A 26,123-nucleotide genomic window follows, 5' to 3' on the forward strand; every position below is an offset into this window, starting at 1 on the left:
ATTCCATGTCCAGTCCATTCTTTTAAGTGTACCTGATAACAGGTACACTTGGATTGATCAAGAGTTCACTGTCAACAGTCTTTATTATATTCCTTTCTTCTTCTTGCATTGTTACAGACCTGGACGCTCCTAAGGACCTGCAGCCACTGGGCCAGACAGACAACAGCGTCACACTGGAGTGGAGAAACAGCCGGGCAGACGTTGACAGCTACAGGGTGAAGTACAGCCCTATCTCTGGGGGTTCCCATGGCGAAGAGGTGTTCCCCCGTGGGTCAGGAGGCAACACTCAGGCAACTATCACTGGTGAGGGTCAACCATGACCAAATCCCAACATGCAATTATGTCAGTAGAAGGTATAAGGACTTTTTTCAAGATAGGATTCGCTATGACTTTGTTACTCTTGATGTCAATTCAATCAGGTACTCAAATCCTTCTCTGTTCTGCTCGATTGCAGGACTGAAGCTAATCAGGTACTCAATTCATCTCTGTTCTTCTCCATTACAGGATTGAAGCCGGGTACAGAGTACGGAATTGGTGTGACCGCCATGAAGAATGAGAGGGAGAGCCTGCCTGCCACCACAAATGCAGCAACCAGTGAGAGCATACGTTGACACGTTTTCATAGGATAGCCACTGTTCAACAGCAGTCCAAATATCCACCACCATAAGTGACCACAGACACTCTGCAGTCGTAGATATATATATATATAAATAACTTTCAATGCAACAGATTATTAGGGAACAATATGAGGCAAACATAGGTGCGTTATGAGGTTCTGATGTTTCTAAGTGGTTTGGGAAACAATCTTCAAACCTCAGAACTATCATAGAACAGAATGAAATATGAAAGCACTATATTATCCATTGTTAAAACAGAAGAATTATGTTTGTACTTTCACTACCCTATGAATTGTACCTAAGGCTTGGTAATCACTGATTGAAAGCTTTATACCACTTTCCTCCACAGACTTTGATGGGCCCAAGGACTTGGAAGTGAGCGAGTCCACAGAGACCAGCATGACGCTGGTGTGGAAGAGACCCCGAGCCAAGATCCCCATCTACAGGCTGGTGTACATCTCCAAGGATGGCCGGAGGGAGGAGGTGGAGGTCCCTGGAACAGCCACCTCCTACAACCTAAACAACCTGACCCCCGGCATGATGTACACCATCACCCTGGTTGCTGAGAGGGGCTCAAAGAAGAGCACACCTGCCACCCTGTCCGCATCTACAGGTGAGGGTTGAAACAGAATCTTCACAACTGACTCCACCCTCGTATTGCAAGGCACAAATATGTGTGGTTGATCCTTTAAGAAAGTAGTTTCAGTTCTGCTTTCTGCAAATAGTAATTTTCCAGTATACAATAATATTTTGCCAATTTGAAGTCATAGATTTGGTTTCAGGTCTGGGTAAAAAACATAGTCTCTTGTGGGAAACATTCAGCAAGTGCTAAACGTATGGATCCTATTGTACTGCTAACAGTTTTGAATTGCATTTTATAATCCTAAGAGATAAAGACATCTGTAACAGCTTTACCAATCCAAACATATTTTACAACACAAGCTCTTGGGAGTGAAATCATTTCCTCATATACATACCAATACTTGACAGAAGAATGTGGAATTACTAAGGGCAAGGGTCCGGTAGTTGTAGGCTGTAACTTACTTTATTAGTGGGACAAAAATAGACAACACTGAGGCCAACAGTAACAGTGCAGAAAGACACACAATCTCTAAATGTCTTCTTTATCTGAATTTGTGCCTTTGTGTTTCTCTTGTAGCCTCTTTCACGTTTTACATAGCCAACCCTGCCCCTGAGCTTACCACTCCCATAGGCTCGGAGGACAATATCATTAGTTTTGTGTCGTTAGACCCCTCTGACCCAGACCTACAGATCTCAGGGATGGGGCTTGAGCTCGAGGATAAGCTGGGAGAGCTGACTGTCTCAGTTGTAACGTCCGAAGGATTTGAACTTTCGTGGGAACCAAAGGCACATGTTGTCTATGATAGTTATATTTTAGAATGTAGAGACACTCTGGGATTATGGGATGTAAAAGAGGTCCATCTCCATGGAGATGCCAAAGGTTCTAGATTTCAAGGCCTGAGGGAATCCACAGAATATCGAGTAAAGCTTTACGGAGTAAGCAATAGCCAAAGATCCTCTCCGCTTGAAGCAGTCACAGTTACAGGTATATGCTTTACTTTTGGGCTGCATGCCTTCAGTACAATAGATATCCCTTTGTTGTTGAACATTTCTCATTTTAAGTCTACCTGGATAGCAAAGTCAGGATTTGAACAAAGGAGTTGAGGAATTCAAAACCAAACCTTTCACGTTTTGCATGATGGTATTGTGATTTTCAACTGCAGTGCATCAGTACGCATGGCATGATATTAGAGGTTTGAGATAATACCATCTTTACAAAACGGCCATTTGGCTTCATCCCATCCAGTCACTTCTTGCATGCTGAGGACGGCAGTCCTAAAACGGAAAGTGTTCATTTCAAACTATGAAGAGGAATCCATGCCTTCTCTATTCCAGAGAAATTCAGATGAAGGACATTACTAAAATTGGTTATAGCAAATATAGCAATGGATACTGGGACTATAAATGCTGTCATTTGCAGGGCATAATTTGCGGCTTTCTGTCAGCAACAATACTATCTATTGGTTGTTTAAAAACACGTTATGGAACCCCCCCCCCCCTCCCCCAAATAGGTTTGTTATCAGAAAAGTTGATACCTTCTAGCTGAAGAGATAAAGCATTAAGAAAATCAGTGAATTCCATGGAATGGCAATTCAAGGAGGTTACAATGTCTCCACTGTTTCCCTGCAGATCAGCATGACATCCAGAAAAGTCAATTAGACTACATTTGCACACCAATTTCCTCCTTCATTGGAGTTTTTAAAAGCACCCAATTTGTTCTCTGTATGTCTGTGCCAACAAACTCATCCACTTCACTGTCATTGCTTGCGATCCCATTCACATTGCATTTTCATTCTGAAATGTTTACTGTATTGCTTGCAAAGGACAATGTTAAAATAGCATATTATGCATCTTAAAACAACAAGACATGAATCAAACTCTAAAGTGTTCCACCAGGGTTCTGTTCCAATATCCTTGCTTGCATAGTACACTAGTGGTGACCTAATATGGATATTGGAACATAAACAAAGTTGTAGGATAACTTTGGCAGTGCATGGCTTCTTCATCCATTTGAAGTGTACTGGGTACTGTCACTACGGTGGACTATTCGGAACCTTCAAAAATTAATGGCCCTCGTAAAAGGGCCATTAATGCATGAGCTGCTCAGTGTAAATGTATGTCTCCGATGCATGTGGAAGTTTATGGTCCCTGACAACAAGAAAACCTGCACAGCACCATAGAGAGAAAATGGTGATGAATGCAGAATTATTCCTTCCAAACCTCAATGGGAGAAAGTTAGACAAAAGACAATATACCTTTTGTTACTGTAATCAATCATTATGCTTTTGTGGGTACTTATGTTCATCTTTTACTCTACCAGTTATTTCTTCTAACCAGATCTTCTTCCCACAGGTTAACCACTCTTTTTGTTTTTCTTCTGCTCCTTTAGAGGTTACAGGTTACACATTTAATCCTTTTGAATGTACTTTCATTTAGCACCCAAGTCTACCTCTACTGATGTAGTCGCTCTGAGTGTCAAAAGTGCTCAGACGACACAGTCTCCTGACACAGGAGCTGTTCATCCAACAGTCCTTCCCCTGGCTCCTCTGATCACAGAGGGGCCTACATCTACATCTCTGTACCCCACGGGGGACATCCCCTCTGGGGCTGAATCTGAACCAGAGGGCTCCAGCCTGGAGACGCTAGGGGACCTCAATGTCACAGACGTGAGCCCCACTAGCGTGAGGCTAGCCTGGTCAGCCCCAGATGAAGCCTTTGATAGCTTTTTGGTGGAGGTGAATGCTCTGTCAGGGATGGCACAAGCTCATGTGACCACGGTACCAGGAAGCGCCAGGAAGACCCTTGTAGAAGGCTTGTCCCCTGGGACACGTTATGAGGTTTCGTTGTATGGGAAGGTGGAGGGGGAGCAGTCTCTGCCTCTTCATGCTTTTGCCAATACAGGTACATGGAGCAGTGATTCTTTGTCATAGACATCCATAACCATCGGTCATCTTTCTCTCCATCCCTCTCTCCATCCTATCCTTATACATGTCATACATCCTCCCGTTCATCCATCTGTCTTTGTATTCGTGTGTTCTGTGTCATCATAACTGACTAAGAAAGTGCTGCTGAAACACATCACAGTTTAATCCCTGCAATACATTGTACAGTTGATGTGAAATATATGGAATATATAAAGCAGGGTTCCCTAATTTGCGGCCCGCGGGTGATTTTATTTGTTGTTGCATTTTATTTTTTATTGTCGGACATAAAAGACTAAAACCTCCAGCAAATCAACTCCGAGTGATTTCAATTTTGGAAATGTATTCCAAAGTATTCCCACACATAATAAAGAGATACATGTGATCGTATACAAATGTAAGCAAGGTTTGAAATTTGTTTGGGCTTCTTGCGGTCAATTTGCAGTATACAAATATTACAAATATTTGTAATTATGTTACGGCCCCCTAACCATCCGCTCAAGAAAGAAATCGACCCTTGGCTGAATCTAGTTGATGATCCCTGATTATGGGATATGAAACATAATATGATGTGAAATATCGATTTATGATATATTTCATATAGTGTATATTTTATTGACTGTACTATGATCTGTTTGTCTGCTAGAGGAGCTGAGGCCTGTGGTGGCCAACCTCACAGTCTCTGACGTGACATGGGACAGCTTCAATGTGTACTGGACTCCCGAGGACGGGGAGTTTGAGAGCTTTGTCATTGAGGTGACAAACTTAGAGGGAGGTCCAGAGAGTGAGAACCTCACCCTGTCGGCTGATGCCTTCAACCTGGGCATTTCTGGCCTGAGTCCTAACACTTTGTATAGGATTGGCCTGTACGGGCTCCACCAGGGCTCCTTCCAGGAGCCGGTGTATACTGAAGCCACTACAGGTACCTATGAATGGAGGTGTCCCCCCAAGGTTCTGTTCTTATCCCTCTCTTTCTTACTTTTTCTTCACTGTGCCTTTTGAGCAATTTCTCTCTATTCCAGTTGGGATCTGTGGTGAACAGCATACACACACACCTGCCTGTTTCCATTCACATGCAAGCATCCACAGCACTGCACGTAGCAAGCAAGATCACTGACGTAACCCTTCAATGTAGCCTTTTTTACCAATGACAATGTTTCATTCTAACAACACCATGCCATGTGTCATTCTTACCCTCCAGCCACTGTGTCAGTCTTTCACCACAGGGCAGGGTGCTGGGCATCACCCACACAAACCCTTACCTTATAACTGAAACAAGCAAGCTGCCCGCAAGTGACCAACCTCACCCTGTCTCGCCCCCTCTTCACATTCCATCCCATGGCCTGAGTGCATGAAGCCCTCCCCCTGCCATTACATGCATCGTGGTGAGTTTTGATGTGCTGCAACGATTGCAAAAGAAAACCAAACAACACCTCCTCCCCCCCATCCACATTAAACAGTGTCCATTCGCCATCATTCCATCAACCTCCCCCCCCCCCCCCATCCTCACAGACTGAGTAATTAACCAATAGCTTGTTTGCCTGTTGGAGTCATGCTTTAACTGAGTGGCCAGAACGGCTGAGTGACATTAGAGGCCTATGTATTGGTTTCAGTACGAGAGAGACTGGAAATGTAGGCCTAATAGTATACAATGAACAATGGAGGCTGCTGAGGGGAAAACAGCTGGCTGGAAAGGAGCAAATGAAATGGCATCAAACACCTGGAAACCATGTGTTTGATGTATTTGATACTGCTCCAGTCATTACCATGAGCCTGTTTCTCCCCAATTAAGGTGCCACCAACCTCCTGTGACAATGAATACTATGTACTGTGTGCGTGTTGTAACAACATTAACTCCTCTTTTCGATATTATATTTGTGAAACATTGTTTATTCCAACTATAGTGCAACAAAAACGGCAACTTATTGTCCTACTCAATGTAATGTGTGTGCATGATTTGAACTTGTTTGTGAATGTCTCTTGCACATAAGTGTTTTCCCTTTCCCTTGTCAACAAACTCTTCCAAAGGCATGGAGTGTTTTTAACATCATCACCCATCCATATTATTAACATCATAAGTGAATGGCTCTCCTGCTTGGGTTTGGCAATGTACTATCTCACCAACAACATGTCCACTGTCTTCTAGCCCAGGGTTCTCCAACTCCTGTCCTGCAGAGCTACTGAGTATCCATGCTTTTGTTCCTGCCCAGCACTAACTACAGGTTACAATTGTTTACTATTTGAAACAGGTGAGTTAGTGCTGGGCTGGAACAAAACCTTACATTACACACCCAGTAGCTCTCCAGCACCGGAGTTGGAGAACCCTGCCGTAAGTCACATTCTGACACTAAATTCCACCGTACACTTCTGTCAAAAAGCATACTTGTCAAGTCTAGCAAATCTGAAGCCACCTTTTATTTTCATAGATATCCTGTCCTGTTGACTTTCTTTCTCTCTCTGGCACTTTGGCTATCTGTCACTTTCCCTGTTTGTGTCTATGTCAGTGTCTTACTCTGTCTTGTCTGAACAAACACTGAACAAAACATGCACATCTATTTTTAGAATAAGAGCTAGTCCTGACCTGGCTTAAATTGGAGTAATGATGATATCACTTACACTTTATATGGCACAAATGCTATTATTATTCATGTGACACATTATGATGAGTACTGATGTGTTACACTGCAATATATTTTTACCTTTCTTTAGTCTTCACCACATCCCCAAAAGCTTGCCGTTGTATTGTCAGAATTAAAATGTGCATGTCATTCATTTTTCATTATATTCAAAGACTATCGAGAATGGCAGGTGTGAGGTGAGTGCCATGTGAAATTGCACTTATTATTCTCATTTATCTTTGATAAACAAAATCATCTACAATCTATTATCATCCCCTTAGATAAATAATTGAACATGTAGCAGACAAACGAGTGATTTCATAGGCAATAGGCATATTGCTTTTAACATTTTAGCTTATTTAAAAATCCAATAACTGTTTCTTCCTTTAGTGAGCGAGCCAGTGGTTGGCAATCTGTATGTATCTAATTTAACGTCAGAGAGTTTCTCCATCTCCTGGAATGGCACTGAGGGAGAGTTTGACGGTTATGTCCTGGAGATTATTGATTCAGATTGGCTGAAGGAGCCAAAGGAATATAACATATCCCAGAATGCAATGTCTCATGACATCACAGGGCTAAGGCCCAGCACTGACTATATAGCCTACCTCACTGGGATTGTCAAGGGATCACGAACCCATGCCGTCAGTATTATTGCATCAACAGGTATTTCCATTTTGTTTGTTTTGTTTATTTCTAAAGCCAGAACGAGCGCATGATCACTTTGCTCCATATTGAAGTTTGCAATGCTTTTCTGATAATTTTTCTTGAGCACACATACTTATTATATAAAATACACATTTTTAGTGACTACCCATTGACTTCATTATAATCTGGGTCACTTGAAGTTTTTGACACTGGATTAAATGGAAAACAGTTCATTGAGGGGACAAAAGGATAGTAACAGTGTGCCACCCTTAAAAAAATGAATGAATGCTGACTTTTCTCTCCTTTGTAGCTGCAGAGCCTGACTTGTCCAGGCTAGTTGTTTCTAACGTTACCTCAGACAGACTTTCACTGTCATGGAGGAGGGGGGAGAAGGCTTTTGATAACTTTATAGTAGAAGTCAGAGAGTCTGCTTTGCCCTCGCAGGCCATGGGCCGCACCCTGCCTGGAGCGGCTCGCGCCACAGTTATGACTGGCCTCAAAGGGAGTACAACCTACGACATCAAACTGTACGCTAGCTCCGCTGGACAGAATACACAGCCCCTATTCGCTGTAGTCACCACAGGTATTGCATCGCATGTATTTTTTCTCCATATGTTACATTATAACATATTATAATTCCGAATTCAAAAGCTATTACTCTTAACTAGCTCATGAGTGGTCAAACCCCGACTATGAAAATAATCATAACTTTATAGTTCCAGCCATAGTCCTAGACTGTCAAACAGATAACGTCTAATTTTTATATCACACTCCTCATCTCCCCTAATTCAAAATCACTGTTCTCTTTTGTCCAGAGGCAGTCCCACAGTTGGGCTCAATAGCTGTGTCCGAATCTAGCCCCGATAACTTCACCCTGTCCTGGGGCACAGTGGCTGGTTACTTTGATGGCTTTGTCATCCGGGTCGGTGACCCTGAACAACTGTTTGATACACTGGAGTTCACGCCGTCTGGCGAGGTCCGTAACATTACAGTCACTGGCCTAGTGGACGCCACTGACTATGACATTGAACTGTACGGTATTTCTCATGGGCGCCGCACCCCTTCCGTTTTAGCCCATGCCGTCACAGGTACTACGTAATTTACTCAAATCTTACCACTTATGTTGAAACACTGACAGGGTGGAAATGTGTGTCCCAGTTGCCAAAGAATTACACATGACCTCTCCAGGGACCCACCCAGGTTTAAGCGGGACAAATTTGCATGCTTTGAATAGTGAGGCGTGATGGATACAGTATTCTTGGATGAGGATCTTTAGTGTTTCAACACCACCTTTTATCTACATGACATGTCCACCGTTTTTAATTAGGAGTTTGTCACCCATTTATAAACATGATATCAATCTATTTAGGCTATGTGCATGACTAGATTCTCCTAATTGAATTGGGGCTCTACAAGTCATAGGGCCAACTGCGCCGAAGACAGCAAGTACTTTTGCAATCATTGCCACATCAACTACCATATGTATTCTCACCACGTCTTAACCCTCCTCTACCCGACCCTAATCCCCCCTCACCCCAAAAAACTCCCGCTCCCTCCAGCATCATTACCCAAAGTGGAAAACTTGACCATTTCTGAGATCACCCCATTCGGCTTCCGCGTGTCCTGGAGGGCGCATCATCCTCAACAACAGGAAGGGGCTCCCTCTACTGGTGGCTTCGGCCACTTTCACATAGTGGTGTCAGACTCAGGCTGGCTACTGGAACCTCAGGAGTTCATTGTCCCTGGCAACCAGAGCTTCTTGGACATCTGGGGCCTGATCACTGGCATAGGCTATGAGGTCAGGCTGACTGGGGTATCCAGTACTGGGCTGGTCTCCCGCCCACTGACCACAGTGGCTGTGACAGGTACCACCCACAGAGGCGTCATGGCTGTTGAAAATGAGGGGGCATGAGCCCCCTACCAATTTGATCAATTTGTAGGATAAAAGGTATACAAGATATAGATGATTTTTCTCACAATTAATTGAAATACATTGAATTCGGTCATCAGTGCCCCCTCAAAAAATAAGGTGCATGATGCCTCTGGCCACACTACACACACTGTAGGCTGAAATTATAAGATGCACACAAGTAAATTGGAGTTATGATTCGGCCTTGTACAAAGAGGCTTCTCCATCACAGTGAGGTGTCACTTGGGACAGCTTGAGGGATTGGTCACTATTCAGTCGAAGTGAAAACACAGGTTTACTTTACTTACTCAAGGGGTGATTGATTCCCAACTTGTACTTTTACTGTATCACAAACAACTAGTAGGCCTTTCCACTGTAATCTTCTGAGAAAGGATGAAATATTAATGCCATCAATGCTTTACTTTGGTGGGGAAGCCTCAACACACAACCCTACTACCTCCTCCAACATCTCACTTACTTTTCCAGAGCAATCTGATTACTCTTAATGTTTTCTTCATCCTCTTCATGTTTGAAGCATCATGGAGGTCTTGCCTGTTTTTTCAGTTTGAAGCTTAATTGTTACAGCGAAGAAGTGTGTGGTGCTCTGCTTTTTCCTCTCTCCAAAATATGAAAATATGTTTTCATATTTTAAACTGTGTTTTCCCCTCAGATTTCTCATAACCCTGTGAACGTTACGGTGTAAAGGATGTCATTTTCAGTGGACACATATCACTGTCACTAAGAATGGTTTGAGGTAGGCTAAGCAAGCAACATCTAAGTTTCACCTGTAAATATTAGACTGATAAGGCGTTTAAAAAACAGTCTTTATTTCCAGTTGAAAATGTCTGAGGACGGTTATGGACCATTGATTGGATAGTAGGCCTAGCCTATAAGTAGGAAAACACAGACAAATCAACATGGCATTTTCAGCATGAAATGTCAGTTGACCTAACCACTCGTTTTCTTATTTACCTTTGAATGCACTGAATGCAGGGCTGGCATTGAGGATGCATGCGGTGTGGATGGATTGTTTTGGCCAAATCCTTGGCTTGATGCAACAATCACGGAGAATAGTAATTGTGGATGTTGACTTGCTAATTGACGTCAATAAATGTCTCCACAACCATGAACGTGTCTATTTCTCAATAAAATAACAAAGGAATGCAAAGCACCTTGACGATTTGAAAGCATGTCAGAGTGGTGGTAGCAAGTTCATGAGAATTTAACCAAAAACTAGGAGTCCTACTCTCTCACCTTTTCCATCTAGTCGCCGAAAGTTGCCGTCGTCAAATTTGTTTTCTAGTAATTGGGTGAATGTTTCTCGACAAATACGTCGAATTGAATTCTCTTTCCAACCAGAGGCTGAGCCAGAAGTGGAGCACATGTTTGTCTCGGACATCACTTCAGACAGTTTCCGCCTGGCCTGGACCGCAGATGAAGACATGTTTGATAGATTTGTGATCAAAATTAAGGACTCCACAAAGTTTGCGCATCCACAAGAAGTCAACGTCCTTGGTGACGAGCGAACCAAGATTTTAACGGGACTCACCGGCGGCACCGAGTACGAAATCGAGCTGTACGGTGTCACTTTGGAACAGCGCTCCCAACCAATTACCGGTGTTGCTCGAACAGGTATTTAAAGAAAGGGCCTATTTTCTGACAATCTGAACTATCAGTAAATGCCAAAGCACAATGTGGTCTGCATCTCACATCTCTCGTCTGGTTTCTCTGGAAACAGGTGTCTTGATTACAAGATGCAATACTGATCTTTGTTTTGACTGGGTTTTGTAATAATACCTTTTGTTTTTACTGGTTTCCTTTTCCAAGGGGTATGCCTTCAGGGATATATCTAAATTGCCACTGATAATTATTTTATGTATTAATAGATCTAGGCCTGTGAGCATCAAGGGACCAAACAAGTGGCTCCTGAGTGGTGCAGCGGTCTAAGGCACTGCATCTCAATGCTTGAAGTGTCACCACAGACGCCCTGGTTCTAATCCAGGCTGTATCACAACCGGCTGGGATTGGGAGTCCCATAGGGTGGCGCACAATTGGGCTAGCGTTGTCTGGGTTTGGCTGGTGTAGGCCGTCATTGTAAATAAGAATTTGTTCTTAACTGACTTGCCTAGTTAAATAAAGGTTACATTTAAAAAGTTGATTTTGCATGTCTCTTTTTCCCCATTTGATATCCTTTTCAGGAATATGGAGACACATGTTTTTGCATTAGATTGTGCTGCTTCTTATGCTTGGATTTAAATGCAGCTCAAAGTCCATGTGTTCTGATGCCCATTATAGACCAATTTTCATAGCCTATACATTTTACTGGCCACTAAACTGGTTAAATTGTGGTTACTAAACTGGTTACATTTTTTTGTAGCATGTTTGACAAAAGTTGAATGGTTTGGTTCATGCATTGAAATGTGCTCCCTAAAGAGCACACTTTTTAGCCTTTTGGGAAGTGTGATACTGATGCACCCCAGTTGATCTGTAGATTGCAGTGGGTTTCAATCTTACTCTGGCTGGGGTGATTGTGGTGGGCCTTTGTTGGTTTTCAGCAAATATGTTTTCTCACTGGAATTTTGTGTGTCTTTGTGTGCCTTTCAGTGTGTATATTGACACACCATAGGGCAATAGGCCTATTCCGTTGAATAAACTGACCTCAGTAAAATCGATTCCTGATCAAAAATCAAACTCAAACAGATCAATCTAACTTTTCTCATTTTTTGCTTGCCTTTTTAACCCTGACCCCATCGCTGTGCCAGGCCTGGGCGCTCCAAGAGGCATCCGCTTCTCTGAAGTGACTGAGTCCTCGGCCATAGTACATTGGATCATGCCTCGTGCCAGAGTGGATAACTACCGCATCATCTATGTGCCTCTCCAAGGAGGTGAGTGAATAGCCTCATATCTTATAGTGGCAGTAAAGTCTACCCATTATAATAAGGATATTGGACTGCGTTTATATAGTACTTTAGGCCTCAAAAGGGCTTCATGTGGCATGGGGGGAGGAATTTCCTCTCCTCCAGTATTTTTCAAATTGGACAAAGCACTCTCTCTAGTGGAATATAGAGTAATCACACGGTTTCATCACACAATAATTTACACTAGTGTAGAACTGTGAATATCTGCAGCTGCTACCAAGGAAGGAAAGGAAACCAGTTCCTTAAAGTGGATTTCGCAGTACGATTTAACAGCACCATTCAACATTTATTTACTTCAGAATAGAAGAACGTAAAGTAGCATAAATGCAATATTTTCTCTCATCAACAGGCAGCCCAATGACAGTGCTAGCAGATGGGACTGAGACCCAGGCCATGTTGCCTAACATGTTGCCAGGAGTGACCTATCAGGTCACCATCTTTGCTGGGAAGGGCCTGGAGGAGAGTGACCCGGGGACAGAGAACATCACCACAGGTGTCCGACTACTCTTTAGCATACATTTACACATTTGACCTTTTACTAAATACATGAAATGATATGACACGTTTGCATTCAAGTGCTTCAGTGCTATGAGGAGGATAGACAGAAGTCTCTGTGTCATGCATAGACATTATGAGCATTTCATAAATCATTAGCTTCATACATTCATACTCAACAGCACATATGGTACTCCTCTACTCTGTCCACCCCAGTCAATTATTCCTGGAAAAAGTATGACATCATTGCATTGGGTTGTTTGCAGGTCATAATATTGTCAGTACAGGTGTTTGTTTTCTGAAGCTGTTGTGGCTACAGGCCTATGTGTGTAACAAAGCTGTGTATTTTCCTCCTCCTTAGCTCTGGACAGGCCTCAAGCTCTTTCTGCTGTCAACGTCACTGACACAACCGCCCTGCTGCTATGGCAACCAGCTCAGGCCACTGTCGATGGCTACGTCATCACCTACAGCACAGATTCAGGTTTGTGTGTGTTTCACAAGAGGCCCAAGGCACAGATTGCCAGGAGCTGACATGTATTTATGTACATGATGTATTTGTATCAATGGTATCCCTCATCACTAGCCAAAGAGACACAGCACAATAGGACTGTTGGTGGAGGTAACCGGGTGGTGATATTGTCTCTTTCCTCTGCTGTCTGCAGTGTCCCCAGTGATGGAGCACGTTTCTGGGAACACGGTGGAGTTTGAGATGGGCTCCCTGGTCCCTGCCACACACTACACAGTAGGGGTGTACGCCATGAGGGAGGCACAGAAGAGTGGCACCATCACCACTGAATTCACAACGGGTAGCTCTCCAATCAGATGCTTCATATAGGAGTATTGGGTCTGATTTTCAAACAACAATCAAACTGTGTAATATTTTATTGTTCATAAATTCAATGAAGTGCAGTATTGTATTGTCCATGAATTCAATATTAAGACATCTGTGATATCATTATTATTATTTGTTTTTTTGTTGTTGATTTTTACCCCTTTTTCTCGGCAATTTCGTGGTAGGGGCTCGGGAGAGACGAAGGTTGAAAGTCATGCGTCCTCCGATACACAACCCAACCAAGCTGCACTGCTTCTTATCACAGCACGAATCCAACCCGGAAGCCAGCCGCACCAATGTGTCGGAGGAAACACCGTGCACCTGACAACCTTGGTTAGCGTGCACTGCGCCCAGCCCGCCACAGGAGTCGCTGGTGCGTGATGAGTCAAGGATATACCTACCGGCCAACCCCACGGACCTCCCGGTCGCGGCCGGTTGCGACAGAACGCGAACCCAGAGTCTCTGGTGGCACAGCTGGCGCTGCAGTACAGCGCCCTTAAACACTGCGCCACCCGGGAGGACCTGTGATATCATTATTTAACACGTTTAACATGTGATCCTTCAACTTTCCTGTTTGTGTCTGTAGATGTGGATTCTCCTCGTGACCTGGCGGCCACTAATGTCCAGACAGACGGTGCCACTCTCACCTGGAAGCCTCCGCGTGCCGCCATCACCGGATACATTCTCACCTTCACCTCACCCGACGGCACAGTCCGGGTACGGGTTTATGAGTCCGCACACTGGCCCCCACTATCGATCATCAATGGCTATTTTACAGCTACATTTTCCAAAGTGCTTTACATTATGAATAAAGATTGATTTGATTTGAATACAGGAAGTTGTCCTGAGCCCGACAGCCACATCGTACAGCATGAGTGAGCTGAGTGGCTCTTCAGAGTACAGCGTCAGGCTACAGGCCATCGCTGGAGCCCAGCGGAGCCGCCACGTCACCAATGTCTTCACCACCAGTAAGTAGACTGCTACACACACCACCTCCTTCCCATCACAGCTTTACAATGGGCAGATCTCAAGTGATGCTCTATTTCCTATGTACTATGTAGTGCACTGTTCTTGATGTGTGTGTGTGTGTGTGTGTGTGTGTGTGTGTGTGTGTGTGTGTGTGTGTGTGTGTGTGTGTGTGTGTGTGTGTGTGTGTGTGTGTGTGTGTGTGTGTGTGTGTGTGTGTGTGTGTGTGTGTGTGTGTAGTTGGAGGATTATACAGATACCCTAAGGACTGCTCGCAGGCTCTGCTAAATGGAGACACGATCTCTGGCACCTACAACATCTACCTGGGAGGGGACGAGAGCCAGCCCATCCAGGTCTACTGTGACATGACCACGGACGGAGGAGGATGGATGGTGAAGAACACACACACACACACACACACACAAAGTCTAAACTCCAGGTTTGATTGGCTTGACCTTTACATGTTTGTGATAACACTGAAGCCAAACCACTGACATCAGGGCTTGTATATGACAGGTTCTGTCAACTCTCTTTACAGGTGATCCTGAGGCGCCAGAATGGAAATCTGGAGTTCTTCAGGAACTGGAAGAATTACACCGGTGGCTTTGGGGACATGAATGATGAATTCTGGTTTGGTGAGTCCACATCTCTCCACCCTTCCTTTATTTGTATTTTATTTTCTCCCTTTATTCAGTATTTGTGGCCAATGCGGAAGTCAAACCACAATCATGGGGTTGCATCACCATGCTCCAACCAATTGAGCCATAGGAAACAGGAATGGCACTGTGATGTTATTTCCTGTCGTTTCAGGTCTGGCCAACCTCCACAAGATGACGGCATCAGGCCAGTACGAGCTGCGTGTGGACCTGAGGGACAACGGGAAGTCGGTCTACGCTCAGTATGACAAGTTCACCATCGCAGAGCCACGTAGCCGCTACAAGATATACTTAGGAAAATATAGCGGCACAGCAGGTAAGGACAATTATAACAATATCTGTGTTTATTAGTGCTCCTGCATAGAAAATCTAGTCAGATCTAACTTGATTAAAATTCCATTGAAAAATACCAATACACTTTACAGTAAAAAAAAAGTTACAATAAAAGACACAATATAACTGTGATTGAACTATCCATATTTCTTCTCACCAGTCAATGTGTTTCTCTTGTTTCCTAGGTGACTCTATGACCTATCACCATGGTCGGCCCTTCTCCACGTACGACAATGACAACGACATTGCAGTAACCAACTGTGCACTGTCCTATAAGGGTGCCTTCTGGTACAAGAACTGCCATCGTGTCAACCTCATGGGAAAATATGGTGACAATAGTCACAGCAAGGTACAGAAAGTGTGGCCTACTATGTATTGACTTCCTTTCTGCTATCACAAAGTGTGTGTGTGTGTATGTGTGTGTTTGTACGTGTGCGTATATTATATTCTTGTCAGAGTATGAAACAAGATTATTACATGTATTATTTATTACACATACACACATATTTTGAAATACTGCGGTGTGTAAAATGTAAACATGTTAAAAAAAGTGTCCTTTTTTTCAGGGTATCAACTGGTTCCACTGGAAGGGACACGAGCATTCAATCCAGTTCGTCGAGATGAAGATTAGACCCGTCAACTTCAGAAACGTTGAAAGCCGACGGAAAAGATCATAGACTTAATACCTGTACATGGTTATATTGTGAAGATATGTGGTGGAGGGTTTGGAATGGTCAGAATAGGCACTTTTGTGTGTTTGATTTGTTTTATTCTTTGCGTTCATTGGAGAACGCTCAAGCCAAATATGGCTCCTTATATTATGTCCAAAGATATTTGAATATGCCAATTAAGAATAAGGCAGTTTGATTATGAAATGTGAAACAATGAATGGAGATTTCGGTTACACTTATTTTTATGGTGAGGGTAAAAAGAGTCCTACTGTAAGTTTCACTCTCGCTCTTCTGTTCTATTCTCCCACACTGTTACGTTCTCTTTCTGGCTGTTGATTAAAAAAACTGTATGAGCACCGTTAAGCTTTTCAACTAGGCACATGGAAATAATAACGTGGCTTTATGCCACACCCCTCAGTCTCCCCAGACGTTGAGGGACGGGGAAATAAAGCTATCGAGGTTAAAGGAAAATTCCACTCAAAAATGATATTTTTGTCCACTGTTGATACAGTCCTACAATGTTTTGCATGTCAGCAGATACGTTTTCAAGATACTGGACTTTCAAGAAGCAAAGTGTCACTTGCCACATCAGCATAATGATGTAAAACGCATCATATGATGATGATGTGACAAATGACACTTTGCCTCTTGAAAGTCCAATGTCTTGGAACCTTGCCTGCTGACCTGCAAAACATTTTGGGACTGGATCAAAGGGGGATGAATGAAAAAAATACAAATAAAATTGTTTCCTTGTACAGACCTGAGGGCAGGACTGACTAAACTGGGTATCATTTGTTTCATATTGAGTGATTGATATTTCAAATGTCATTTTATATTATTTAAACCTATTGGAGTTCATTAACAGTATGTCCACAAATACAACAAAGCAGGACAACTATTCTTGAGAAGATTATGGTAGTGATTTTAACCACTGACATCATTGAATACCGGTTTAAATTATGCCTGACATTTTTTTTCAACTGAATAAAAAACAGACGTCTATATGAAACCCTCAATACAATAAAATATACTTTGTTAAAAGGTGTCGGCATTTTTCTTGCTGCCAATGTCAAACATAGCTGTTTCTTTACTTAAAAGTTTCCCTTCAACAGCAGATGGCAGTGTTGAGTGTTCATGTGTTCATGCCTTAATCATGAGAAAAGTACTCATCAGTATGCGTCACACAGATTGAGAGCATATTAACCTCACTAGGGTACGTGGGACACTAGCGTCCCACCTGGCCAACATCCAGTGAAATAGCAGAGCGCCAAATTCAAAAACAGAAATACTCATTATAAAATAGGCCTAAAATAGCTAAAGTATTCAACAAACAATAATACACATCAACTTACTAGACTATTTCTGTAAAAGTGTCTCGTTAATGTTGTCTTTTTGTAATCTAGGGTAAACAATAAAAAAGTAAGCTCAAATCAAAAGGATTACATATGCTGTGGTGTCATGTACCTACAGAGTGATAATATGGATATTTTGGTAAGGGGGACATGTGAAAGAAGTGAAGAATGTAGAGCAGCAGATAGACAGCAGATAGATAGCTAGGGGAGCCAGCCTGGTCTGGGATCATGTGGTTCTACAGGTCAAGTCAGAAGAATCACTCATGTATCCCTATCTCCTCATGTTAAAGGCTTAATTAAAGGCCCGTGACTTAATTTGAAAAACCACATAACAGTAGCCCCGGTCACTTTCATGTTGACCCATACAGAATAAAAATAATACATCTGACGCAGGTATCAATTTATGACAGTAATGTAGGTGAAGAAAAACATGGTGTGAAATAGTTGCAAAGACCATAAGGCTGTGTTTACTGAAAAGTCCCTGGTTGATTTTGTGAGCATTCATCATATACCATGTACATGTAGCACACAAACTAACATCCAGCACACAGGCAAGCATTCCCTTTCGGTAATGCCATGATTGGATGATAATATTACTAAACAGTAATACAGAACAATAATATTTCATAACTAGGCCTGGATGAAATCAGCTTTTTGATCAAGTTTATTTGTCTGCCTTTTTAATCCATTACATTAAATGTACTGTATTGCAGTGTTTTGATTGATGATTTCAAATCCTACTTGAGGGGTTTAAGGAAATTCTTATTTAATCTGTCTGTATTCATAACATATGAACTTGGGTTGCAGGAGATTTCCACTGGGACATGATTGCATGTACTGAATACATTATTGTCCATTTAATTTATAGGGCAACCTCCCACCCCATCGACAAATACACATTAGAATAGAACAAAAATATTATTACGCAACATAATGAACAGACATGAACAGTTAGACACATATATCATACATTGTCACACACATAATGAAATAGAACATCTCTATGGTCACAGATAAATAGGGTCAACAAGTTCAGTAGACCAAATACCGGCATGTTAGTTGACAAATTAATGGATATTTAATGGATAATGTACTGTATGTCAATAATTCTACAGTTGGATGTGAGCCTTCATCACATCCTATTTTTGGTCCAGATTCTGGGTACTGGTGGATGCCATTCATTCCTCGGAAGGTCAGTTCTTTGCCAAGGACATTTCAATTCTCTCACACTAGACAAGTTCCAACAGCTTCCTTTGTATCTGTGGTGGAATCTGACTGAGAGCAGTTGGGTTCATGTCGACAAGTGTTGAGTATATAATAATAATAATTTGAAGAGGCGACTCTGGAATGCTGGCCTTCTAGGCAGAGTTGCAAAGAAAAATCCATATCTCAGACTGGCCAATAATAATAAAAAGATTAAGATGGGCAGAAGAATACAGACACTGGACAGATGAACTCTGCCTAGAAGGCTAGCATCCCGGAGTCGCCTCTTCACTGTTGACATTGAGACTGGTGCTTTACGGGTACTATTTAAAGAAGCTGCCAGTTGAAGACTTGTGAGGCATCTGTTTCTCAAACTAGACACCTTAATGTACTTGTCCTTTTGCTCAGTTGTGCACCGTGTCCTTCCACTCCTTTTTCTATTCTGGTTAGGGCCAGTTTGCGCTGTTCTGTGAAGGGAGTAGTAAACAGCGTTGTACAAGATCTTCAGTTTCTTGCCAATTCCTAGCATGGAATGGCCTTCATTTCTCTGAACAAGAATAGACATGAGTTTCAGAAGAAAGTTCTTTGTTTCTGGCCATTTTGAGCCTGTAATCGAACCCACAAATGCTGATGCTCCAGACACTCAATTAGTCTAAAGAAAGCCAGTTTTATTGATTCTTTAAGCAGAACAACAATTTTCAGCTGTGCTAACATAATTGCAAAATGGTCAATGATCAATTAGGCTTTGCGTGTACTGGAGTGATGGTTGCTGATAATGGGCCTCTGTACGCCTATGTTGATATTCCATAAGAAATCAGACGTTTCCAGCTACAATAGTAATTTACAACATTAACAATGTCTCCACTGTATTTCTGATACATTTTGATGTCATTTTAATGGACAAAAAATAGCTTTTCTTTCAAAGACAAGGACATTTCTAAGCGACCCCAAACTTTTGAACAGTCGTGCATATCAATATATATGTATATATATTTTATTTTATTTTTTATTTCACCTTTATTTAACCAGGTAGGCTAGTTGAGAACAAGTTCTCATTTACAACTGCGACCTGGCCAAGATAAAGCAAAGCAGTGCAACATAAACAACAACACAGAGTTACACTTGGAATAAACAAACATACAGTCAATAATAAAATAGAAAAAGTCTATATACAGTGTGTGAAATGAGGTAGGATAAGGGAGGTAAGGTAATAAATAGACCGTAGTGGCAAAATAATTACAATTTAGCAAGTAAACACTGGAGTGATAGATGTGCAGAAGATGAGTGTGCAAGTAGGATACTGGGGTGCAAAGGAGCAAAATAAATAACAGCATGGTGATGATGGAGTTGGATGGACTATTTACAGATGGGCTATGTACAGGTGCAGTGATCTGTGAGCTGCTCTGACAGCTGGTGCTTAAAGTTAGTGAGGGAGATATGAGTCTCCAGCTTCAGTGATTTTTGCAGTTCGTTCCAGTCATTGGCAGCAGAGAGCTGGAGGGAAAGGCGGCCAATAGAGGAATAGGCTTTGGGGGTGTATATCTCCGAGATATAGGACAGACACTTCCAAAACTTATTCCATATGATTTATATATTTTACTGTCTTTTTAGCCATTTATGAATGTGTTATTCAATGTGTTTCTATGGGCTATAGTAAATATTACAGGCCAAATTCAATATTTTATCAAATCATTTCTAAATATATTTTATATATATATGAAATATATATATATACCTAAAAGGGTCCTAAAATTCTAAACCAAATAGCTAAATAATCCATGGTAGGACCATCTTCAAACAATTCCATATGTTGGTTTAGTAGCACCTTACATGTGGAATGATCTCCAATGCACTTTAAAATTGGAGGAATTGGAGCCTCTAGGGCATTTCAGATGGTTGTTAGGGGACCTTTTTACTGAAGAATGTGTCTGTTTTTTATCATTGTGTTTAGCTTTTCGTGCATTGTTGTGTATGATAAAGTGTATTTTAATGTGCATATGAATGTGTAGTTTGATGTGTTTATTTGATGTCGATGTGTATTGTGGTGCTATGCAGGGCTCATCTGGAAAAGAGACCTTGGTCTCAGCATTGACTTCCTGTCAAAATAAAGGTCAAATACAATGGTCAAAAGTAGTGCACTATATGGGGAATAAGGTGTCATTTCAGATCTGTCCAATATTCCCCCAAAACAAAGTGTATGTGTGTGGCAACCTCCATAAGGTTATACTCAGGTCACTCTCAGAGGCCCCATAGAGGTAGACTCACTCTGAAAGTCACGTTGCTTACTCCCCAAGATGTTATATAACATAATATATACTTTGGGTGTGATCCAAAATTCAAAATGTTTAATGGAAGCGTCATTGCTGTGCATTGTTCCAGTCAATGTTTGCTCAGCTTTATGTCATTATTTAATAGCTGCCAAAATGATAGACAAGCTGTTCCTAAGGTTGTAATATAATTCATGACATAACCAACCTAAGTGTGGTGCTTTTTCAGAAAGCCCAGTTTCCGCATCTGGTATTTTGTTCTATTTTCCCATGTCATATGAGTCCTTTAATAACGACTGTATTAGCATGTGTATATACAATCCTAAATGTAACTATGAAAAAAATGCAATTTCCGTACTGCATCACTAACAAATTAGTGATGACATTCTCATTTGGGCTGAACTACTCTGTATGCAAATTCATCAACGCTATGTATTACCAGATACATATTCCCTTTATTAGTCCTATTTGACTTTCGTTATTTAGGCCTACCCTATTGAATCAAATAGGCAATGAAGAAATAGTTTCACATTTCCACATGGTATTAGTCCACATTGTGCAAAGGTTAGAGGACATCCGGAGGGAACCTGTTTCACATTCACCATGCTATTTAGCCTCAGTGGTACCAATTGGATTGCTATTAATCCCGTTTTTCAAGGAAATCTTTTCCCAAGAGTTTGTTATAATGTCCGTGTTATATTTGAATTGGCTGTACTTTCACAGTGCAGAGACCCTGACACTGTGGCCCGACATATCTAAATCATCTGACACAGGCTTGTCACAGTGCTTCCACGCTTTCCACACTACTGTAAGAGAATTGTCATAGAAAAAATACATCTCTGTAAATAACACAGGGGATGCTCCATTTTATGCTTCATCTCATCGTTTTTTGAACTGAATTGTTCATGTGAAGGCCCTAAAGAGGTGTGTTTGTATAGAACACGCATGCCCATTCCAGAAAGAGGCCAGGTTGAAACTGAAGCCAAAGCTCAATCTCCCAATCTTAATGACTATATCCATTACGTCTGAAATTATAAAGACTATGCAAAAAGATGACAGGGTTGGGCATACAGACTGAACAAGTCTGAGCCTGGGGATCCAGTTGCAAATGATTGTCTTCAAGGAACTCACTATTTGCCTTCTAAGAACTCACTTGTTCACTCACGTTTCTCTGCCAAGAATGATCAGCCCAAATATTTGTTATTGGATGGAGCCCATGTTCAACCCAAAGATCCTGGTCAAACCAGAAGCAGACAACAGATGAGGGGGAGGTGTATTCAAAGAGGTCTCTGGGAGCTGTATAGTCAAGGTTATCTGTGACGGTTCAAGTGTTTTACAACCCATTAGTGTAGTAATAATGCAGTCAATAGGCCGACATAGGTGAAAGATGATCCAGCAACATGCTAGGATATTACATTTTACATGAACAATATGTGATGATCAGTATCTTTCTAATCATAGAGGCTTTTCTATTCCCATACTTAAGAATCGATAACATGAGACAAATTGCCCTCAAGACACAAAGGGCTACGGGGAATATTTTGCAGGATTGTAATTGCGAATGTATGCCCCCGGATCACCTCTACTGACATCTTGAAGATTTACGATGGATGTATTTAACGAATGTGTGCTAGCAATTATGGGTAAGAAAATGAGAGTAGGCCTCGCCTGATCAGGGTGACTGAGAGTGTCAGTGATCCCCCACGTACACACACACACACACACACACACACACACACACACACAATATTACACAATATTACAATATTACAATGCACGTGTGTGTACAGTGCGTGTGTTAGCGCTTGTGTGCTTATACGTGTGGCTATACCTGTGTAAGTGTCTCTTCAAAGTCCCAGCTGTTCCATAAGGTGTATTTTACCTGTTTTATAAATCTGATTCTATTGCTTGCATCAGTCACCTGATGTGGAATAGAGTTCCATGTAGTCATGGCTCTATGTAGTCCTATGCGCCTCCCATAGTCTGTTCTGAGGATCGTGAAGAAATCCTCTGTAGGCATGTCTTGTGGGGTATGCATGGGTGTCCGAGCTGAGTGCTAGTAGTTTAAACAGACAGCTAAGTACATTCAGCTTGTCAACACTTCTTACAAAAACAAGTCCTGATGAAGTCCATCTCTCTTCCACTTTGAGCCATGAGAGATTGACATGCATATCATTAATGTTAGCTCCCCGTGTACTTTTAAGGGCCAGCCGTGCTGCCCTATTCGGAGCCAGTTGTAATTTTCCTTCTTTGTGGCACCTGACCACATGACTGAACATGAGGCAGAGCAGTGCTTTATTATGGACAGACTTCTCCCCATCTTAGCTACTATTGTATCAATATGTTTTGACCATAACAATTTACAATCCAGGGTTACTCCAAGCAGTTTAGTCACCTCAACTTGCTCAATTTCCACATTATTCATTAGAAGATTTAGTTGAGGTTTAAGGTTTAGTGAAAGATTTGTCCCAAATACAATGCTTTTGGTTTTAGAAATAACTTATTCCTTGCCAACCATTATGAAACTAACTGCAGTTCTTTGTTAAGAGTCATCCGCATACACACGGGCTTTACTCAAAGTCGTTAGTAAAGATTGAAAAAAGTAGTGGGCCTAGACAGCTGCCCAGGAGAATTCCTGATCCTACCAGGATTATGTTGGAGAGGCTTCCATTAAAGAACACCCTGTGTGTTCTGTTAGACAGGTAACTATTTACTCACAGTATAGCAGGGGGTGTAAAGCCATAACACATACATTTTTCAAGCACCAGACTATGATCGATAATGTCAAAAGCCACACTGAAGTCTAACAAAACAGCCCCCACAATCTTTTTACCATCAATTTCTCTCAGCCATTTATCAGTCATTTGTGTAAGTGCTGTGCACACTATAAGCGTGCTGAAAGTCTGTTGTCAATTTGTTTACTATAAAATAGCATTGTATCTGGTCAAACACAATTTTTTCCAAAAGTTTACTAAGGGTTGGTAGCAGGCTGATTGGTCGGCTATTTGAGCCAGTAAAGGGGGCTTTACTACTCTTGGGTAGCAAGGAAGGATGGGACAGGAACATAATTAAATGGCTAATTAATAATTTTATTTGACGTTTTATTTAAGTCATGACGGTCATTGTTTCTAAGACAACATTTTAAACCATTTTCAAAATAAGAACCCTTTTATGGTACTTTGGGTCATCATTTCTCTCTCACTCTTCCCCTCCCTCTCCCTCTCTAGTATGACTTTAGCCCTATAGCTTTAGCTGTGACATAACAGACTCAGTCAGCCCCAAAGCTTCTGCAGCATGGCCTCTAGGAGAGAGATGCAGGCAAAGAGGAATGAAAGCTCATTCAGAGCAGCAGGTTTATTTTAGGGTCCTACTGGATAAAAGTAGATTAACTTCACAATGAATCCCTGGGTACTCAGACGCAGGAGTCAGGTCCTCAGAGGCTCTGCTGGAGCACAAATGTTTTTAAATCTCAATCTGTGTTATGACTGCTAAGTATAGATCTGATCAAATGTCATACCGGTGATGTGTCCAATTTTGACGAGTGCCATGGGGGGACTGGGACATCAGGGCAGCATGCTTTAGTTAGGTGGAGAGTGTATTTGGTGAGTTAAACTGTGGTTATAGTTGTCTCCAGACCATATAGGGTTCACTACAATATGAAAGTTAATGTGCATTGAGAAAATGTTCATTATGTTTAACATGCAATATTTGTTAGAACACACTTCAGTAAGTGCTGTGTCTAGAGGTTTCTCTTTACACGGTTGGTCCATTGCTGTGTGCCACCTCAGGGGTTGAGGTGGTACAGAGACTGAACACGCTATTTTGTAAGGTTCATCTCAGTGCAAAGATGCCTTTAGGTGGTCAATTTACACACGAATATTGTTGTTTGAACACATACCGTTTACTGTTAAGTACCAACTGGCATTGAAGGAAAGATGGACAACACATAAGTCATCCTAGTCTTTGTCAATTCAGTTCATATTATCCTTAAGAGTCTGTTGAGGTACCAGTAAGTCAATCTAAGTAAGACAATAAAAAAAACTCTCCTTCAAAAGAAGTCAGTTGAAGCTAGAGATACAGTAAGTATCTGGTTATTTGCATGAGCTGCATCTCAATTCACTGCATCCAAGCTACAGCGATGTTTGACAGACCATGAGACACCCCGAAAATTGAAGAATATGTACATAAAGATATATGAATGAGTGATGGTACAGAACGGCATAGGCAAGATGCAGTAGATGGTATCGAGTACAGTATATACATATGAGATGAGTAATGTAGTGTATGTAAACATATAAAAGTGGCATTGTTTAAAGTGGCTAGTGATACATGTATTACATAAAGATGGCAAGATGCAGTAAATGGCATAGAGTACAGTATATACATATGAGAAGAGTAATGTAGGGTATGTAAACATTATATTAAGTGGCATTGTTTTACATCAATTTTTCCAATATTAAAGTGGCTGAAGTTGAGTCAGTATGTTGACAGCAGCCACTCAATGTTAATGGTGGCTGTTTAACAGTCTGATGGCCTTGAGAAAGAAGCTGTTTTTCAGTCTCTTGGTCCCTGCTTTGATGCACCTGAACTGTCCTCGTCTTCTGGATGATAGTGGAGTGAACATGGCAGTGGCTCGGGTGGTTGTTGTCCTTGATGATCTTAATGGCCTTCCTGTGACATTGGGTGGTGTAGGTGCCCTGGGGGGCAGGTAGTTTGCCCCCGGTGATGCGTTGTGCAGACCTCACTTCCCTCTGGAGAGCCTTACGGTTGTGGGCGGAGCAGTTGCCGTACCAGGCTCAGCTACCTTAGCTTTCTTGGGAACAGGAACAATGGTGGCCCTCTTGAAACATGTGGGAACAGCAGACTGGGATAAGGATTGATTGAATATGTCCGTAAACACACCAGCCAGCTGGTCTGCGCATGCTCTGAGGACGCGGCTGGGGATGCCGTCTGGGCCTGCAGCCTTGCGAGAGTTAACACGTTTAAATGTTTTATTCACGTCGGCTGCAGTGAAGGAGAGTCCGCAGGTTTTGGTAGCAAAGAGAATAACACGAAACGAAACAGTCCTGTCTGGTGACATACACAAAGACAGAAAACAATCACCCACGAAACACAGGTGGGAAAAGGCTACCTAAGTA

At 42.0% G+C, this 26,123-nt stretch overlaps 1 protein-coding gene across 8 annotated transcripts in view; it reads left to right on the plus strand.

Moving 5' to 3' along the window:
• The window catches only part of zmp:0000000846 (tenascin), a 41,810-nt gene extending 24,606 nt beyond the window's left edge, over window positions 1-17,204 (plus strand). Inside the window, exons 8-29 of one of the 8 annotated variants that reach the window (XM_021602184.2) lie at window positions 118-303; window positions 505-594; window positions 967-1,230; window positions 1,777-2,184; window positions 3,636-4,100; window positions 4,767-5,042; window positions 7,129-7,401; window positions 7,694-7,966; window positions 8,199-8,471; window positions 8,943-9,248; window positions 10,652-10,924; window positions 12,055-12,177; window positions 12,560-12,703; window positions 13,067-13,186; window positions 13,368-13,511; window positions 14,124-14,254; window positions 14,373-14,505; window positions 14,744-14,895; window positions 15,042-15,138; window positions 15,314-15,475; window positions 15,678-15,841; window positions 16,059-17,204. In XM_021602184.2, coding sequence (XP_021457859.2) covers window positions 118-303; window positions 505-594; window positions 967-1,230; window positions 1,777-2,184; window positions 3,636-4,100; window positions 4,767-5,042; window positions 7,129-7,401; window positions 7,694-7,966; window positions 8,199-8,471; window positions 8,943-9,248; window positions 10,652-10,924; window positions 12,055-12,177; window positions 12,560-12,703; window positions 13,067-13,186; window positions 13,368-13,511; window positions 14,124-14,254; window positions 14,373-14,505; window positions 14,744-14,895; window positions 15,042-15,138; window positions 15,314-15,475; window positions 15,678-15,841; window positions 16,059-16,169 — 4,568 coding nt within the window. In that variant the 3' untranslated portion in view covers window positions 16,170-17,204. Of the gene's footprint in view, window positions 1-117; window positions 304-504; window positions 595-966; window positions 1,231-1,776; window positions 2,185-3,635; window positions 4,101-4,766; window positions 5,043-7,128; window positions 7,402-7,693; window positions 7,967-8,198; window positions 8,472-8,942; window positions 9,249-9,962; window positions 10,632-10,651; window positions 10,925-12,054; window positions 12,178-12,559; window positions 12,704-13,066; window positions 13,187-13,367; window positions 13,512-14,123; window positions 14,255-14,372; window positions 14,506-14,743; window positions 14,896-15,041; window positions 15,139-15,313; window positions 15,476-15,677; window positions 15,842-16,058 lie in introns of those variants that run through there. The other 7 variants (XM_021602185.2, XM_021602186.2, XM_021602187.2 and 4 more) reach the window with 7 other exon arrangements.
• The last annotated feature ends 8,919 nt before the right edge of the window (window positions 17,205-26,123 follow it).

This window comes from Oncorhynchus mykiss, chromosome 5 (assembly GCF_013265735.2).
Source record: "Oncorhynchus mykiss isolate Arlee chromosome 5, USDA_OmykA_1.1, whole genome shotgun sequence".
NCBI classification, from domain to species: Eukaryota; Metazoa; Chordata; class Actinopteri; order Salmoniformes; family Salmonidae; genus Oncorhynchus; species Oncorhynchus mykiss.